The 18,635-nt window shown below is 39.3% G+C and overlaps 1 protein-coding gene across 1 annotated transcript; it reads right to left on the bottom strand.

Moving 5' to 3' along the window:
- Positions 1–506: 506 nt before the first annotated feature.
- On the bottom strand, positions 507–2,551 carry LOC113018092 (lysozyme C-like). Its single transcript, XM_026161161.1, has 4 exons — positions 2,306–2,551; positions 1,152–1,310; positions 846–921; positions 507–767 (listed from the first exon to the last, which is right to left on the bottom strand). The coding sequence occupies exons 1-4, from the start codon at positions 2,433–2,435 to the stop codon at positions 701–703; spliced, it is 432 nt and encodes a 143-aa protein (XP_026016946.1). The 5' UTR covers positions 2,436–2,551; the 3' UTR covers positions 507–700.
- Between the last annotated feature and the right edge of the window lie 16,084 nt (positions 2,552–18,635).

Below are 18,635 nucleotides of genomic sequence, written 5' to 3'. Positions count from 1 at the left end.
GGCTGACTCCATAGTAGCCATCTATCCCATTAGCCCTGAGCGTGCAGGCCCATTCACAGCACTCGAAGATTTTGCCGTTGGCTGCAGCCAGGAAGAGCAAAAACCAACAGGCTCCTCGTGATGGTATTTTTGCTTGTCCAAATGTGTCTAAAGCTGCTGCTGCTTTCCCTTTTTATTGGCAAAAATGCTCAGCTGCTGCCCAGGCTTGCTTTTGCATCAAAGTGGAAAAGCAAGCAGTATTGAGCTTATGGTTAAAAAATAGAGCTGTACAAACAAAGCATATCGATCCAGCTGAGAAAGATCCCCAAAGTTTGGAGAAGTTCTAACTAGATAAGAGGACCCAAATACACACAAGGGAAGGGTTAGGTAAGAATAGAAATGCAAGCAATGGTGGATTTACAGTAAAAAAAAAATACAGTTGAACAAACAAAACACGTTGTTTGGGCTGAAATAGAGTTTCTTGTCTGTTTTTACTTAAGAAAAGGTCTAATCAAAGACACAAAGCATTCCATATTTACTGATTTATTTAGAACACATGAGACCACATTTTCTTAATTTTTTAAATGAGGAATGAAAAACATTGAGATTTTAACTGATTTTAATCATTTGGGTCACCCAATATGTTTTCCTTTAAAAGTAGAAACAGAGGAGGATGGAGACAATTTACTATGTCGATGACACCCTTCTGTTTATGTGTTTATTAAAGACCACATCCGGACAAATAGGGCCTGAGATCCTGGCCCTGACAGCGAGTGCGCCAGGCAACCCTAAAACCAGATTCAAAGGTCAGTCCAATGAACACAGAACTATCAGTGCATCCCAATCACATAATGATCTGTTCTTACCAGGCTGTGATGCCTTGTTGCCTAACGATACGTTTGGCACAATTGATCGCAGGGGTGACATCATCTGTCAAAAGCACTGTGGCCGAAGGGGGAAAGAAAAAAGTTAACACTGTGGAATAATAAGGACAACATCTGGGAAAAGTGAGTGAAAGTGCTTTTATCAAAAACACTTATCCATACACAAAATCAATATTGCAGGTTGAGAAAAGAAAGTAAATAAATCAGTTTTAGAATAAATCAGTATAAATGTATTAAGCCACTGAAGATGATTTACTGCTGAAGACTTAACCTCAGATCATCACTGACCATCGCAGTCAATGTTGCATCCATTTGCTGAACGAATGCGGCGGTCATTGCACCACCAGCGGCTATTTATCTGAAAGATGCCGAAGTCAGTGGATCCATCAGTGTTACGATTTGTTGCCTTTGTGTTATAGTTTGACTCATGTTTGGTCAGGCAAACCCCTGCAGACAGAACAGAAGAGATGGAAATGCAGATTGCCTGAAAGATAAAGGACAAGAGTCCTTTGCACATCCTCAACTAACTACTTCTCACATGCTGACACTTTGTTAGAGTCCCTTCTCTTCATATTTTAACCCTCTGATTTCTTAGGGTCATCTGTGATTAACCCTAATCACAGACAATCAGAGTATGTAATTTTTTATTTTAATCATATTCCTAATTGGCATGCATCAAAAATGATTCATTGGTTCAGATCACACAGATGTCAAAAGCAAGAACAAAACACCTTCACCCCAACTCACTGACTCGCTTACTCTGGAATCTTTTGCACACCATGCAAGTGAGCTGTAACACAGACTGCAAGTTTACAGAGTGGGGATACTTTGTAATAAAGAAACCTTCCTCTGTCTTGGCTCTACCTGAGCTGTGAGATACGTCTATAACGCCGACGTTAACTCTAAAAAGCAGTGGGATAAAAAGTTGCATCATGATGGTTAGTGGAGGAAAGATTTGTAAGAAGTATGTAAGAATTGATGAAGCTGATCAGAAAGATGACTTTATGCTCTCTGTTTCTATCTCACATTCAATCACTTTTGCTCATGAAACCATGTACAACTTTTTGCTCTGATCATTTAATAAATAAACAAACTTGGATTGCAAAACAGAGACATTTCTCTTCAGGGTCTTACCAAAAACTCAGAAATTGTTACTGTTATATTTTCTTTCAACCTGACTTCATGACAATCAGCACCATACATGACATTAATTGATAGTTCATTGAACTCTTACTGATGCCAGAGAACCACTCAGGGAAAAAGCTACGGTAGCTTTGTTCTGATATATAATCTCCAGTTACTTGTGCCAAATATCCATATAAATGGGTAGAGATGAACCTACTCCTGACTCTTATCCCAGTCACTTCAATGGTGAACTGCTTATTTTGGTGACCATCCAGGGTTGATCACCTTAGATTGTTTAAGTAAAAGGCTGTACTCACAGTTAGCCAGGCTGACACCACCATAGCCATCCATCCCGTTTGCCTTCAGCTTACGGGCCCAGTCACAGCGCTCAAAGACTATAGCACTGGCCACAGTTATCAAAAGCAAGAAAACAAACACACTCCTCATGATGATGTCTGTGCTGTTTCACAGTTGCTGCTGAATCTCCTTATTGCTGAAATAGCTCAGCTGAAAAAGCTGTGACTGTCTGGGTTCAGATCAGAGGATCCAAATGCGCAATAAATGATGGGTTACGTGAAAAAGCTGGGTTCATGATTACACAATCCAGAGAGACAAATAAAACACACTGAACGGGATGAAATGTATTCCAAAGTTCAGGAAAGTTAACAAACAATAAATAAAACCCAATGATGGCACTGAGCCCAAAGAAACACTAAATGGAAAAGTCCAAATTACTCATATTTGAGATGCTGCTCCACGGGGCGCACTAATGGCAGCTCATTGTGACAGCAAGAATAGGAAAAGGGTTTGTAAGGTGTAGCAGAATTCTAACGATGTAATGGCCAGGTATTAAATGCTTTTCATTAGAAAAATGATGCCATGGGCCACTCTAAAATCAACATGTGATGTTATGAAATAAAAAAATGATAAAAACAGGCTCACAGAAAAGGTGACTCATGGAATAAGAGCCCAACAGGGTTTGTGCTTGAGCACCACCTGGGGTCTGTCTGTGCATGTGCCAGCCCACTTTGCTCCTTGAGGTGATGGTCAACTTGTAATGCTGGCACACTTTGCAAGAAAAATCAAAAAAAGTTGTTGGACTCCATCTTTACTCTGTACGTATAGTGCAACTGAGCTACATCCTTGAGAAAAAAAAGATGAATCTAGGACTATTGAGGATAGATAGGTGCCTAGTTTATACTTTATGTATTTGGTTTTGGGGTTTAGTGTAAATTTCTAGTAGTAAAGTATAAGCATGGTAAAGATGACCACTCACAGTTGGTATTCTCATTAAAACATGAAAAGCAGTGTTTGATTAGTAATCATTTTTAGATTGCGTTAGCTTTGTTCCTATTTTTGTTAATGTGTGTTATGCCACAAAATGAGCTATATCACTTATGTTTTGATCTTACATGGTATGACCATGTATCAACTGTTTTATATTGTTTCTATAATTTCTAATGCGTAATTAGATTGGCATACATTAATGTATTTTCTTTTTTTTACTTATGTTTCAGCACAACGTCATGCCCAGCTAATTTAAGGAACTTGGAAAGAAAAGCGTCAGAACTTCTTTAAGTTTCTTGGAGACATTTCACCTCTCATCCGAGAAGGTTCTTCAATTCTAAGAAAAATTGATGGAGAGTCCCAGATTGAAGCCCTATCAGAGTGTCCCCAAACTTTGGTAAAGGCAGAGGATGACTGCAATCTTTACTTAAACCATATTAGGAAACAGATCCAGGTCAATGCCTCAGCCTCTGTATCACCTCTCTTTTGCGAGATTTGCCATGTTTGCTACATTGTTGAGCTTTATGTCACTCATTTTACAGCATCCAGTTTGGGTTAGTTGAGCTCTAGGACAGATGATATACGAATAATTTTGGGATGTTTTAAGGGTGAAATGTCCTGCAGGATCATTAAAACATTAATATTGTTTCCCCAGTTATAGCAAGTTCAAATTTATCTAAAAAAACAAACAAAACTGTTGATCAAAGTTCAGTTACCTAACACACGCAGAGACTGGGACAAAACATGTTTCAACATATTTGCTCAAATTGACCCGCACTTTAAATAAACAGCACACTGAATATGATAAACACAAAGTGGCTGCACTCAAATCTGCTGCACTTTCTGCTTAATGTGAATCCATTCTATCTGTGATAAGTATGGTTTATGTTAAAGCAACGGCTGGTCATAAAATCTCAACAGGCCTTTTAAGGCTGATGGGTAAAAAGAGGATGTTTCATGCCTTATATGACATTCCTCTGTCTGCATACAAAGATTCCTATGAGTGCCACATACTCTACTCTACTCTACTTTGCTAGACCCTCCCCTGCACAGTTACCTCTGGTTTCCTCTTTGTGGAGCAAAGTGGGTGATAAACAAACGAGAGAAAAGCCGATCAGCTGATCACTGATCAGTTTCATGATTTAATTAGCAGAGGGTGGGGAGAGGGGGGCGAGAGAAGAAGAAGCAGCTGTGATGTCAGGAAGTCAGTGACAGGTAAACCCACAGGAAGTTTTTCTGCCCTGTCGGCTACAGGATGATGCGAACTGTTTCTACGAATATGTAACACGATCAACGATCGGAAGATAACAAGTTACGTTAAACAAAATCACTAATTGTGATTTAGGTTCAATACGAAAGGTTTGAGGAAAAATCTCAACGACGTGCTGTCAGTGAAGGCATCACACAGGTATTGACATGTTGTCATTTAAGTGTATTTATCATTGCCTGTGGCTTCCTGACTAACTTCAGCCACTCACAATGTTTGTTTGAACATTCAGTAAAGGCATCACAGAGGTCTCCATGTTCCCTTTTATGTCAGCTAATTTTGATGCTTTATAGTAAGTGTTGTTCACTTTGACCATTTGAAAACTTTTTCTCTCTTCTTTGTTGCATTTAAATAGAGAAACCATTGCTTTCCCCAAAAACCATCCTGTCACAGGGGAAGAAGAGGAGGTTTTGACCTAAGTGACTGAACTGGTCAAATTGTCGATCTGACATCGAGAGGAGAATGAAGAACATCTCTCTTCTGTGGCTCCTCTGTAAGTACACTGTAATGATTAGCTATGAAAAAATGTTGTTTCTTTATCACAAAACTTCCTGGTTGGAATCAGGATTTTTTTCAAGGAGACCACAAAGAACAAAGAGGGTCAACAGGAGAAAGTGTAGAAAATCGGTCCAGATTATAGGTAAATGGGATCATAGACATCTATGATATCGGAAGCTGCTACAATAAATACAATACAATAGTTAGAATCTTACTTAAGTATTAATACAAATGTTTTATCATCTATAATGTAAATTTCATGCATTCTTCTGAATCATATCAACAATATTATTGGATTATAATTATTTATTTATGTGTGAATCATTTTAATGTTGCTTGATGTTTGGAATAACCTATATGCTGCTGAGTAACTTTATTTACAATAAAATAAGATCATAAAGTAAGTAGTAAGTAAGCTTTACAATAAATTGCAAGGGGCACACATTGTCTAATCTAAACTACAATGGAGCCGAAGAAGAAAACTGCAAAACAAAGAAATATCTGATTGTATTATAAAGTGAGGACAATTTCAGTTAAGTGCTGTAAATATACTGTCAGTATCACTGGTGATATTACAAGATTACCAGCACTCTAGCCCAGCACACATGTCTCTGTGTAAGACATGAGAAAAAAAAGTTTCCTCCTCTCTCTGCTCATCATTGCGTAACTCAACCAAACCCATGACGTCTGTGTTCTCCACATTCTGGTGGTTTTCTGTTTTCTCTGCTACATCTCACAGATGTAACATTTTCTACAGCTACTTTTAGTACCACTGCTATTCATTTAGACTCTTTTTCTCCAATCGATCTTTCTGAGTTAACTTCAATAATTACTTCCTCCAGTTTCACATACTGTGCTGCAGTGGTTTGTATCATATCTATCTAATAGACTCCAATTTGTACATGTAAATGGAGAGTCCTCTTCACACACTGAGGTTAATTATGGAGTTCCACAGGGTTCAGTGCTAGGACCAATTCTGTTTACATTCTATGGAACATACATTCCCTTAGGCCAGGTGTGGGCAATTCCAGGCCCTGAGGGCCGGTGTCCTGTAGGTTTTAGATCTCACCTTGGGTCAACACACCTGAATCACATGATTAGTTCGTTACCAGGCCTCTGGAGAACTTCAGGACATGTTGAGGAGCTAATTAACCATTTAAATCAGCTGTGTTTGATCAAGGACATATCTAAAACCTGCAGGACACCGGCCCTCGGGGCCTGGAATTGCCCACCCCTGCCTTAGGCAGTATCATTAGAAGACATAGCATACATTTTCACTGCTATGCTGATGACACCCAGCTCTATCTGTCCATGAAGCCAGATAACACACACCATTAGGTAAACTGCAGGAATGTCTTAAAGACATAAAGACCTGGATGGCCGCTAACTTTCTGCTTCTTAATTCAGATAAAACTGAGGTTATTGTACTCGGCCCTGAAAATCTTAGAAATATGGTATCTAACCAGATTCTTACTCTGGATGGCATTACCTTGGCCTCCAGTAACACTGTGAGGAACCTTGGAGTCATTTTTGACCAGGACATGTCCTTCAATGCACATATTAAACAAATATGTAAGACTGCTTTCTTCCATTTGCGCAACATCTCTAAAGTTAGAAATATCCTGTCTCAGAGTGACGCTGAAAAACTAGTTCATGCATTTATTACTTCCAGGCTGGACTACTGTAATTCATTATTATCAGGACGTCCAAAAAACTCGCTGAAAAGCCTTCAACTAATCCAAAATGCTACAGCAAGAGTCCTGACAGGGACTAGAAAGAGAGAGCATATTTCTCCTGTTTTGGCTTCCCTTCATTGGCTTCCTGCTAAATCCAGAATTGAAATTAAAATCCTGCTCCTCACATACAAGGTCTTAAATAATCAGGCCCCATCTTATCTTAATGACCTTGTAGTACCATATCACCCTATTAGAGCGCTCCGCTCTTGCTCTGCAGGCCTACTTGTTGTTCCTAGAGTATTTAAAAGTAGAATGGGAGGGAGAGCCTTCAGTTTTCAGGCCCCTCTTCTGTGGAACCAGCTTCCAGTTTGGATTCGGGATACAGACACTATCTCTACTTTTAAGATTAGGCTTAAAACTTTCCTTTTTGCTAAAGCATATAGTTAGGGCTGGACCAGGTGACCCTGAATCCTCCCTTAGTTATGCTGCAATAGATGTAGGCTGCCGGGGGATTCCCATGATGCATTGAGTTTTTCCTTTCCAGTCACCTTTCTCACTCACTATGTGTTAATAGACCTCTCTGCATTGAATCATATCTGTTATTAACCTCTGTCTCTCTTCCACAGCATGTCTTTATCCTGTCTTCCTTCTCTCACCCCAACCGGTCGCAGCAGATGGCCCCGCCCCTCCCTGAGCCTGGTTCTGCCGGAGGTTTCTTCCTGTTAAAAGGGAGTTTTTCCTTCCCACTGTTGCCAAAGTGCTGCTCATAGGGGGTCATATGATTGTTGGGTTTTTCTCTCTATCTGTTATTGTCCAATCTACTGTTCAATATAAAGCAACTTGAGGCAACTGTTGTTGTGATTTGGTGCTATATAAATAAAATTGAATTGAATTGAATTGAATTGAATTACGTGTCAGTGTATCAATTTATTAGCAGAGGTCAAACTAGCAAAAAGGAGGCAGAGAGGCAGGAACATAATTGCTCAACTTGCCATTGTGGAAGTCCCTGGCCAGCGTGGTGGCAATGTCACCCTTTGTGCAGCCACAGGTAACTGGGGGGTTCTCCACCATCATGGAAACATAACAGAGTAAATACAGATTTTGATCATCAGCATTGTGTCACCGCAACACACACAATTTGATTGTTTTCCTCAACACTTCAGAGTTTAAGAGTTTCAAACATCAGAATAAAATTCTTCTGAGTTGATCCACAACCAGCTTTGTTCTTTTATCAGTATTACTCTGTATAAGCTGTGTTTGATAGAAATGTAATGATATACAGTGGGGAAAAAAAGTATTTAGTCAGCCACCGATTGTGCAAGTTCCCCCACTTAAAATGATGACAGAGGTCAGTAATTTTCACCAGAGGTACACGTCAACTGTGAGAGACAGAATGTGAAAAAAAAAATCCATGAATTCACATGGTAGGATTTGTAAAGAATTTATTCGTAAATCAGGGTGGAAAATAAGTATTTGGTCACCTCAAACAAGGAAAATCTCTGGATCTCACAGACCTGTAACGTCTTCTGTAAGAAGCTTTTCTGTCCCCCACTCGTTACCTGTATGAATGGCACCTGTTTGAACCCATCATCTGTATAAAAGACACCTGTCCACAGCCTCAAACAGTCAGACTCCAAACTCCGCCATGGCCAAGACCAAAGAGCTTTCGAAGGACACCAGGAAAAGTATTGTAGACCTGCACCAGACTGGGAAGAGTGAATCTACAATAGGCAAGCAGCTTGGTGTGAAAAAATCAACTGTGGGAGCAATCATCAGAAAATGGAAGACATACAAGACCACTGATAATCTCCCACGATCTGGGGCTCCACGCAAGATCTCATCCCGTGGGGTCAAAATGATCATGAGAACGGTGAGCAAAGATCCCAGAACCACACGGGGGGACCTGGTGAATGACCTGCAGAGAGCTGGGACCAAAGTAACAAAGGTCACCATCAGTAACACACTACAACGGCAGGGAATCAAATCCTGCAGTGCCAGACGTGTTCCGCTGCTGAAGCCAGTGCATGTCCAGGCCCGTCTGAAGTTTGCCAGAGAGCACATGGATGATACAGCAGAGGATTGGGAGAATGTCATGTGGTCAGATGAAACCAGAACGTTTTGGTATAAACTCAACTCGTCGTGTTTGGAGGAAGAAGAATACTGAGTTGCATCCCAAGAACACCATACCTACTGTGAAGCATGGGGGTGGAAACATCATGCTATGGGGCTGTTTTTCTGCCAAGGGGACAGGACGACTGATCCGTGTTAAGGACAGAATGAATGGGGCCATGTATCGTGAGATTTTGAGCCAAAACCTCCTTCCATCAGTGAGAACTTTGAAGATGAAACGAGGCTGGGTCTTCCAACATGACAATGATCCAAAACACACCGCCCGGGCAACAAAGGAGTGGCTCCGTAAGAAGCATTTGAAAGTCCTGGAGTGGCCTAGCCAGTCTCCAGACCTCAACCCCATAGAAAATCTGTGGCGGGAGTTGAAAGTCCGTGTTGCTCGGCGACAGCCCCAAAACATCACTGCTCTCGAGAAGATCTGCATGGAGGAATGGGCCAAAATACCAGCTACAGTGTGTGCAAACCTGGTAAAGACCTATAGTAAACGTTTGACCTCTGTTATTGCCAACAAAGGTTATGTTACAAAGTATTGAGTTGTATTTTTGTTATTGACCAAATACTTATTTTCCACCCTGATTTACGAATAAATTCTTTACAAATCCTACCATGTGAATTCATGGATTTTTTTTTTTCACATTCTGACTCTAGATTCATACCCTGGAGGACGGGGCTGTGGCCCCCCCACACTCCCTAGCAGATCGTTACATGGAGAAACCTTTGGAATACAAGCACGCTGATCTACACAGGTGTGCACACGGGTGTTCACTGCTCGTAGACTTAAATTACACCTTTCTTGGCTACTACTTCGAAGCACATCTGTCCTGCGTGCTGCACAACAACATTGAATATTTAGTATTTACTGCTGTTTACACTTAGCTAGATTAATGCGATGGTGTTGTGTTTAGTATGTTGCTTTGTTTTTTTTGTTTTTTTGCTTGTTTTCTATTCTTCTCTCAACAGGTGATCCAGGAGATTCTTATTTTTTTTCTCCCCCCCTTTCTCACTGTCCCTCTCCCCTTCAGTTTTTCCTTTCCTTCCTCTTTCTTTCTCCCTTTCCTATCCCTCACTCATGTCTGTCCCATCTGTAACATCTGAAAATAAAATATAATAAATAATAAAAACAAAGATCGACCAAATGGACCAATACGGCAATGCCACGAAGATCCATTTGGCAAAGTAAATCCATTGGGTATCCTTGTTGGTCTTCAGACAACAATTCTGATGGCTAAAGAACCAAATGGGACAGGCAAAAAAAGAAAAAAGAAAAAAAAAGGAAACTCTGTGGCGGGAGTTGAAAGTCCGTGTTGCTCGGCAACAGCCCCAAAACATCACTGCTCTCGAGAAGATCTGCATGGAGGAATGGGCCAAAATACCAGCTACTGTGTGTGCAAACCTGGTAAAGACCTATAGTAAACGTTTGACCTCTGTTATTGCCAACAAAGGTTATGTTACAAAGTATTGAGTTGTATTTTTGTTATTGACCAAATACTTATTTTCCACCCTGATTTACGAATAAATTCTTTACAAATCCTACCATGTGAATTCATGGATTTTTTTTCACATTCTGTCTCTCACAGTTGAAGTGTACCTCTGGTGCAAATTACTGACCTCTGTCATCATTTTAAGTGGGGGAACTAGCACAATCGGTGGCTGACTAAATACTTTTTTGCCCCACTGTATATGAATATGCGTGAAGTTCAACATTTCAGAAACAATGTAAAAAAAACAACAAAAAAAATATTGAAACATAAAGAAATGAAGGCCATCGAGAAAACATTTGGGTCTCATGCATGTGAAACTTTATTAACCATTAAAAATAAACTCACATTCAAGCAAAATTAAATAAATCAACTTTTTTGCCCCACTGTAGGTCACAAATGACAGCATGTGTATCAGCTGAAAAACCACACTTACCGTTCTCTTACATCCCCGGTGTGTTCTTAAAGGAAATCACGTTAAGGTTTTAATTTCTTTTTCAGATTTCCATTGTTCCTAATATAATATATAATTTGTTTTTCTTTTCTAATGTATTTATGAGAATATTTAAGTTAATGTTTCAATTTGACCTCATGGTGGCAGTGTTGTCACACTGGTAAGGTTACGACTGGAACACAGACGAATCTAATAGTGAGCATTGAAGTAAATTTAGAGATTACAGTCTTCAAACCAGAAGTAGTTATCTCTGTTTTCATATGTCATGATCCTTAAAAATATAACCAATCATGAGAATAATGACAAAAATAATGTAAGAATATAAATAAATGTATAAATAAAATATATACATAAATAAAAATCAATAAATAAAATATAGATGACAGACTGTTAATAATAAGAGCCTCCACAACAGTTATATTCAAAGGCAAAGGAAGGAAATAATTATTATTTATGTTTTTATTATTATCATTGTTGGCAGAACACTTTTTCCTCAAATCAAGAAGATCCTGTGTTTGAATCCACCACCTTTCAGTGCCTGCATGTTCCTGTGTGGGTACTTCAGATTCCTCCACCACAATCTGTCCAACACATCCAACTTATTCCATCTAAAGTGTTTGTTTGATGACCACAGTTTCTTTTTTAAATTTATGTTGACTCACTGCCAGCACAGAGAAAGGAAGTGAAAATTTAGTGGTTCCTCTTGGTTCCACCTCCTCTCTCTTTGGCTGTTCCATCACATGTTGTACTATCTTTAAATATCTTTTTGTTTTTGTCTGTTATTGAAATATAACTGTCAAACATTCACATTAGGCTGTTTGGTATATAGAACACTTTAACAAGGTGACCTCAGACACTTTTTGAAGAAATCTTTGTGTGGATTTTTTTCCATCCTGATGATCAGAAGAGTGTTTGAAGGTGTCAGAGATTCTTCAGAACAACAGTAAGTGTTTAAAATTAACGCCTTTCAGTCTTTTAGGTAAACTGACAGGTTGACTGAAGTCTGTGAGCTTCAGTGGATTAACACAAACATAAAAAAAAAAATCACCTCAACCAAGTGGAATTGTACTCAGTTACTCGCCTCTACTCTGATTACAGTCATGTCTGTTTCTGCTATTCTTTGTCTCTCACTGTAAATATGTTTGTTTTGTTCTGTGGAGATCATTCAAGAACGGAACCTGTTCTGCTCTTTAATGATGACGCACTTTCTGATCTTCCTGCTGTCCAGCCTCGTCACTCTGATGTGACTTCCTTCAGAGACGTTGAGAAGTGTTGAGTTTGGACGAGTGTCTGAAAGACAAAGTTTTATTTAATCCTTAAATTTAATTTCATGTAGTCAGATTTTAAAGTCAGGTTCTACTATTCTGTCACAGGAGATACCAAAGGTTCAGATTTTATGAAAATCAACGTGTCGGATGAAAATCAACGTGTCGGATCAGCAGACCTGGACAACATGGAAATGTCTGCTGTAACTGCATCGGCTTTGCTGTTTGTCGGTGTCTTCATGTTTGTCTCTGCAGGTGAGCTTTATAAGGATGTTTTTATTAAGAGAAATAAACAGTGTCTGCGTTGTTTAAATGTTACTTCTCAAATGTTTATTTTCATATTTCATATTCAGTTTGTTTATGTCTTTGAGGGCATCACGAGTTGTTGTTTGTGTGAACATAAGTGCTTGGTCTGCAATTTGAACCACAGAGAAAAAGAACTGTAATGTGTGTGTCAGTGTGATGTGTTGTAGTTCCAATTGTCAGTATACAGCTACAAATCTTTTTGGTTACAGTATAAATTTAAGCTATGATACAGCAGCTGCCTGCATAATAACAATCCTATTTTTTGTAGATATTGTCATAATATTCAGATGTGCTGACGGGTGGAGGTGGGGTTGCAGTTGCAGTGTAATGCATTGGCAGCATTTGCTGTCATGGTGACAATCACAATGAACACTTCATATTTTCTCCCTCTTTTATTTTCACCTACCTCCACCTCTGGAGGCCCGGCAACTCCACCTTATTGCCTCTGGATAACTCAGTATCATAGGCACACTCATTAACTGATCCCATGTGTAAAAGACAAAGCCTCCTAGTAAAGTCATTAATAATTAGGATTCTTGATTAGTGAAAATGCACAGTCACTCAGCATAGCAATAAGGTAACCACAAAAGATCAATAATGCAATACATTAAAATAATACAAATAATTCAATAACCTCTCTGCTCTGAATTGTTTCCTCTTTCAGAGCAGAAAACTATCACAGCTGAGTCTGGACAGGACGTCACTCTGACATGTAGAGCTCCGAATGACAACATCATAGTTACAGAGTGGAGCAGAGCCGATCTGGAGATGGAACATGTCCTCTTGTACCGAGATGAACAGTTTGATCCAGAAGAGCAGCATCTATCATTTAAGAACCGGGTGGATCTGCAGGACAGACAGATGAAGGATGGAGACGTGTCTTTGATTCTGAACAATGTGACGATTAATGACACTGGAACATACGAATGTCGCGTCATCAATGGAAGACCAAACCGCGGACGGGTTGCCCTATTGAAGAACGAACCCATTTGCATCCTTTACCTGAATGTTGTTGATCCTCCAGGTGAGTGAGTAGAGTTGAGTGTGTGTGTGATCAGAGGTGAAGCTGCTTCCTGGTTGTTGATGTTTGTTTCTAAAGATGTTGTTGATGAGACTTTGTAGAAAGCAGCTGGTCTGAGTGATGTGATCAGAGTGCAGTAGATAATGTCTGACAGCAGTTTGAAGAGGAAATGGATTCTGTTCTGTTCTTCACTCATCACCTACCTGACAGCTGACACCTCACACCTGTTTCTCACCTGCAGGTCAGACAGGAGGACACACAGAGGATGGATCTGTTGGACTCATAGTTAGTCTGTCTGCTTGTATCTGTCTTGCTGCTCTGGTTCTAGGTTTCTAGAGGAAACATAAAATTCTACAGGAAACATAAAATGTCTAGTTTGAATCTTAAGACAGAGTTGTGGTTCAGTGTGAAAATAAAAATATTTTATTATTTAAAAAGCTATTTTATTTATTTTATTATTTTATTTGGGTAATTTTATTAGATCAAGATGCTGGAGAAGTTCTGATGATCACTGTCATCAACATATCAATATATCAAACTTTCATCGACAGCCAGTCAGACAAAGTGATTGGTTGTCACTGGCTGGTAGGGCTGGAAACGCAACCAGCCAGTGACCCCTGGGGAGTGGGATGGAGGGAAAAGGTGTGAGTCACTGAAAACGAGGGAAACAGGTGTTTTTTCAACCCTGCTAAATTGTCTCCAAAAGAAAACTCACTATGGTGGCTATTAAACCCTGGAGCTGGACCATAAACAGTCACTATGAGACCTCAATAAAAGACTCAACAACGATTGTTTCTAAAATTGGTCAGTATTGCCCACATGCAAAAGACCCAAAACATTTTCGGACTTAAATTCATGAGACTATAATCAGTGTATTGATTGATATTGTTTATGTCTGGAGGTGTTCTGTCAGCAGTCAGAGGTGCAACGGGATCGTTTTCACCAGAAGACCACAGCATGACAGGTAACAGCTGTGGCGTCACCTGGCATTTAAAAACCGTGTTGTTATGTTATGTTATGTTATGTTATGTTATGTTATGTTATGTTATGTTATGTTATGTTGTGTTGTGTTATGTTATGTTATGTTATGTTATGTTATGTTGCTGGCCACTTTATTAGAAACACCTGTTGAAAACGTTGAACTCTCCTTTTTCTTCAAGTGTAAAACACACATTTCAGTGCAGGTAAAACATCTTCATGTTCTCAGTCCCAAATAAAATAAAATAACATTTTCAAGGATAAAAGACAAGCAGGAAAACACCAGCTTATTGCAGGCACACCTTTTGGTTATTTATCAAAATAATTCACAAAATCAATTAGTCGTGTCCATCTGGAGGTCTTTTTTAAGCTCAGTTTTCAGCACCAAGGACATAGAGCAGCATCCTGAGTTTCAGCACCATTAAGTCCACAGACTGGGGAGCTGACTCAGAGGTTTCTCACACAGGAAACAGCAAACACTCACAAGCTTTAAAACAAAGTTAAAACCCTCTAAGATTTCTTCATAAATTGAACTCAGTTATTATTAACGATGATGTTCCACTCTCCTGCTGCTCAACCTGTTGTACCTAAGGGCTAAAACAGACAAACAAGAAGAGAAGAGGTATGGACAAGCCTGCACAGACTCTGGTAAATCGCAAGACTTGGGGTGCGTTTTTCTGGGGGTGGACATAGTAAGCAATGATCCAAACATCTTAATCTCAGGGTGGGAATTGTGTTGGATTTATTCACTCACACCTTGGTGGCTGAAATCAGTGTTTAAATGCAAGATCATATAAATGACATGTGCAGTGCATTATTAGTATTATTTTTTATCATTATTATCCATCCATACATCTTCTTCAGGTTATCTGGGTCCGGGTCGTGGGGGCAGCAGCCTAAGCAGAGAAGCTCAGGACTCTCTCTCCAGCCACCTCCTCGTTTAACTGACAGCACTTTAAAGTCTGAAGGATGTCTTGTTTTGCTGAATCCTGCTGTTGATGGGACAAATTGTTCGTGTGCAGTTTGGGAAATGAAAAATATGGTATTGTGCCATTTTAATCTTCGACATTTGTTTGATTTTATTTCTCATTTCTCATAAGATGAGTAACGGATTCAAAAAGGAGAAGATTCAGTTTAATCAGCTGCAACACGATCTCAGTAATGTAAGTATCGGAAAGTATCCACACAAACCTCTGAATCTCAGCTAAAAGCGCATTTAAACCATTTGTACGACCACCAAACACAGCGAAAACAACAAACAGTTAAAAGTGCTGTTGTTGTTCCATTAAATGCCCATAAACAAACACAAAGAGCTTCGTTCACACAGATTCATGGGCAACCAAGGAAGCAATACATTTTCTAAAAGCTGAGACCAAACCAGGTCTATTCTCTCGGCTGAAATGATTAAAAAGAGGTATCAGTCATGCAAATCGGTCAATAGAAGCTGAAACAAACATATTAAGCATGTAAATAAAGTAAAATCATTTCTGCTGTTCAATACCTAAGACATTTCAACAGATGGTGCTAAAATGTCCCAAATGGCAAAATGCCTGGCTATTTCATTAAATTATTGTTATTCATTAAAAGTGATGTCAATTTCCACTGTTTCCCTTCAGCAGCATCAATATTTGCACAGACAATGTTCATATGTTGATTCCTGGATTTCTGGACTTAAATGTGAAGCGAATCATATTTTGAAAGTGGTTTTAAAAAAAATAAACAAAACCAAAAATAAATTAGATGAGGAAAAAATCAAGATACTCAAATATCCCAGCCTCAGTAACTTTGACACAATAATATCTGCTGTAATATTTACACCTCTGATGAACTCCCACAAGTGTTAACTTTATTTTGATACCAAGATTGTTTACACAGAGTTCGTAATTGCAGAGAAATACTCATTTTGGACATGTGACTTTCGAGCAGGAAGCTCAGAAAGCCCCTTGGTGCTTAACATGTTTTAAACTCCGCCTGAGCAGTCAGACGGCATATTTGTAAATCAGTACATGAAGGTGTGGCACTCTCACAGTGTTCAGGTGTTATGTTACGCCTCCTTCCAGGGAGCAGCTCAACCGTGTGTCCGTGTCCGTGTCCAGGTGTGGAGTGGAGCTTGTTGTCCGCGTGTGTTTGAAGAAACTGTAAGTTTGCTTTGGTTCCTTCTTTAATACTTTGACTGTTTTTTTCTGCTCTGTGATGTTTGGACCTGATGTTCAGCTATTATATCAAGACAAACTTTAGATCACTCTTGTGTTTGAAGACAAATCCACATGATTATAGATTATTGATTGGCCGGAATCAAACAGTTTGATGTACATTCATTCATGTGACAGTTTCAGCTGCTGCTTACAAATCTGATAACATGGAGAATTTGGTCCCACACTGATGGCACTGACGAGGAAGATGCTTGTCTTCTAAATCACATGACCACTACTATTTACAGTAAAACTGATGTGATCAGTTTAGCTGCAGGGCAGGTGTGACACAACTATGCTGCAAAGCCTCATTGTTCAGGAGTGAGTCAGTGTGAGAGAGAAAATGATGCGTTTGTTCATTAGGGCAGAGTTTTGAGAAGCTGCAGTTAAATTAAAGAAGATTTGTTTTCATTAAACTGACATTTTTTGTGCTTCAGCTGGAGACACTTTTGTTTTGAAAGTGTTTGGAGTATTTGCTGTTTCTGAAACATGAGCTGGAGTAAATATGATCAGGAATGCTTCTATCCTCCCTTGTCTCTTATTTACATCCTCTGTTTGTGGAAATCTCCCTCCTCTCCTTCCCGCCCCTTTTTCCTTCAGAAGTGAAGCGCTGATTTGTTCAAGATAGCAGCTCATTTCTTTTTAAATACAACATACAGCAAATTTGGTCATCAACCAAGCACAATGTGTAAGTTCTACCTCGTGGTACTTTATGTAGCGGTGATATCTGCAGTAAGCAGGACTGAGCCTAAAGGGGGCATGGGGTGTTCTTGACTATATTTATTTCAAGTGTTTAGTTACATTATTTTTAGGGCTGTCAAAGTTCATGCATTAACACAGATTAATACTTCATCATGATTAATGCAATTAAAATTTAAAATGCAATTAACCCATCTGGAGCACAAAATGGACAAACTGCAGAAACGTGGTGACATTTCAGGGATTTTAAGTCATTCTGTGCTCCAAATGGACTAATTGCATTTAAATTTTCAGTTCAGTTTGGTTGCTCACAGGAGCAAGAGCTTTCCTTATAAAACGCTGCTGTTGGGTCTGCGTTTCCACAGGCCCGCTAGTTTAGAAACGTATTCTCGTTAACGACAGAAACAAGATGAACATCTTTTACTTGCTAGCAAGGCAAAGCTGGTCAGAACCCAAGCTCTTGGAGCTGAACGCTCCTCACTTGTCTCCTAATAAACTTCATCTAAGTAGCCTTCCTCACAGCCTTTTATTTCCATGACACAGTTTACACAACAGTTACATTTAACGTTTCTTCCGGCAGTAAATATAAACAACGATAGTATTCAGGAAGAAAAAATATTACATATATTTTTTCATTATAACTCTGGTTTTACATGGCCACATTTTACACAACTTAAAAACTGGTATATAGTTTACAGTCCACACTTTTTCTGTCAAATTTTCCGTCTGTCCTGCTCACATCTCCAATGGTTTTCATTAGCGTGTCTTTGCTAGCTTTGCTAGCTACAACACCAGTGTCGGCACATGAGGACGCTGTAATAGCTTGTCAACGGTGTTGATTAGCTGCGGATATAGAAATGTGAATTGCAGTCACCGGTCACTTACTGACTCACACTACAAAGCAGCACAGAATCAATTGTTATGTATTTATTTTAATTTCAATTCAGGTTGGATCTTTTGTTGTTGTTGTGTGCAACGCTGATTTTCTGTGCACGTGTCAGCAGTGTGCGATTGTGCACGCGCACAGCTTAGAGGGAACATTGCTGCTAGGCATTCCCATCACACCCTCACTACACTACACTGATCAACATATTCACTTTACATTCACTGTGCCTTACAAAAACTTGGATACAGCATACGAAAAGCTTGAATCTTTGCCTTTTGCACCCTAACTGTGAAAGTAAAAACAACTATTTGTTATGTATCATCCACCCGGCTCATGCTCAGTTTTTAATCTGATTTAGTGGTGAGTTCAGAATAATCATACTAGGTGATGTTAACATCCATGTAGATGCTAGAAATGACAGCCTAAACACTGCAATTAAGTTATTATTGAAATCAATTGACTTCTGCCAAAATAAGTGCACCCACCAAATTTTAATTTAACTGTGAGTTT

The sequence above is a fragment of the Astatotilapia calliptera genome, unplaced genomic scaffold (assembly GCF_900246225.1).
Source record: "Astatotilapia calliptera unplaced genomic scaffold, fAstCal1.2 U_scaffold_4, whole genome shotgun sequence".
Classification (NCBI taxonomy): Eukaryota; Metazoa; Chordata; class Actinopteri; order Cichliformes; family Cichlidae; genus Astatotilapia; species Astatotilapia calliptera.
Note: the sequence above shows the minus strand (reverse complement) of the source record. Positions and strands in the feature narration are given on the sequence as shown.

Bases quoted from the DNA above. Each gene is read 5' to 3' on its own strand.
- LOC113018092 (XM_026161161.1), bottom strand. From the start codon at position 2,435: ATGAGGAGTGTGTTTGTTTTCTTGCTTTTGATAACTGTGGCCAGTGCT. The intron at 1,311-2,305 runs GTGAGTACAGCC...TTCTGTCTGCAG, and splicing joins TGGTGTCAGCCTGGCTAACT to GGGTTTGCCTGACCAAACAT. The intron at 922-1,151 runs GTCAGTGATGAT...CTTCGGCCACAG, and splicing joins ATGCAACATTGACTGCGATG to TGCTTTTGACAGATGATGTC.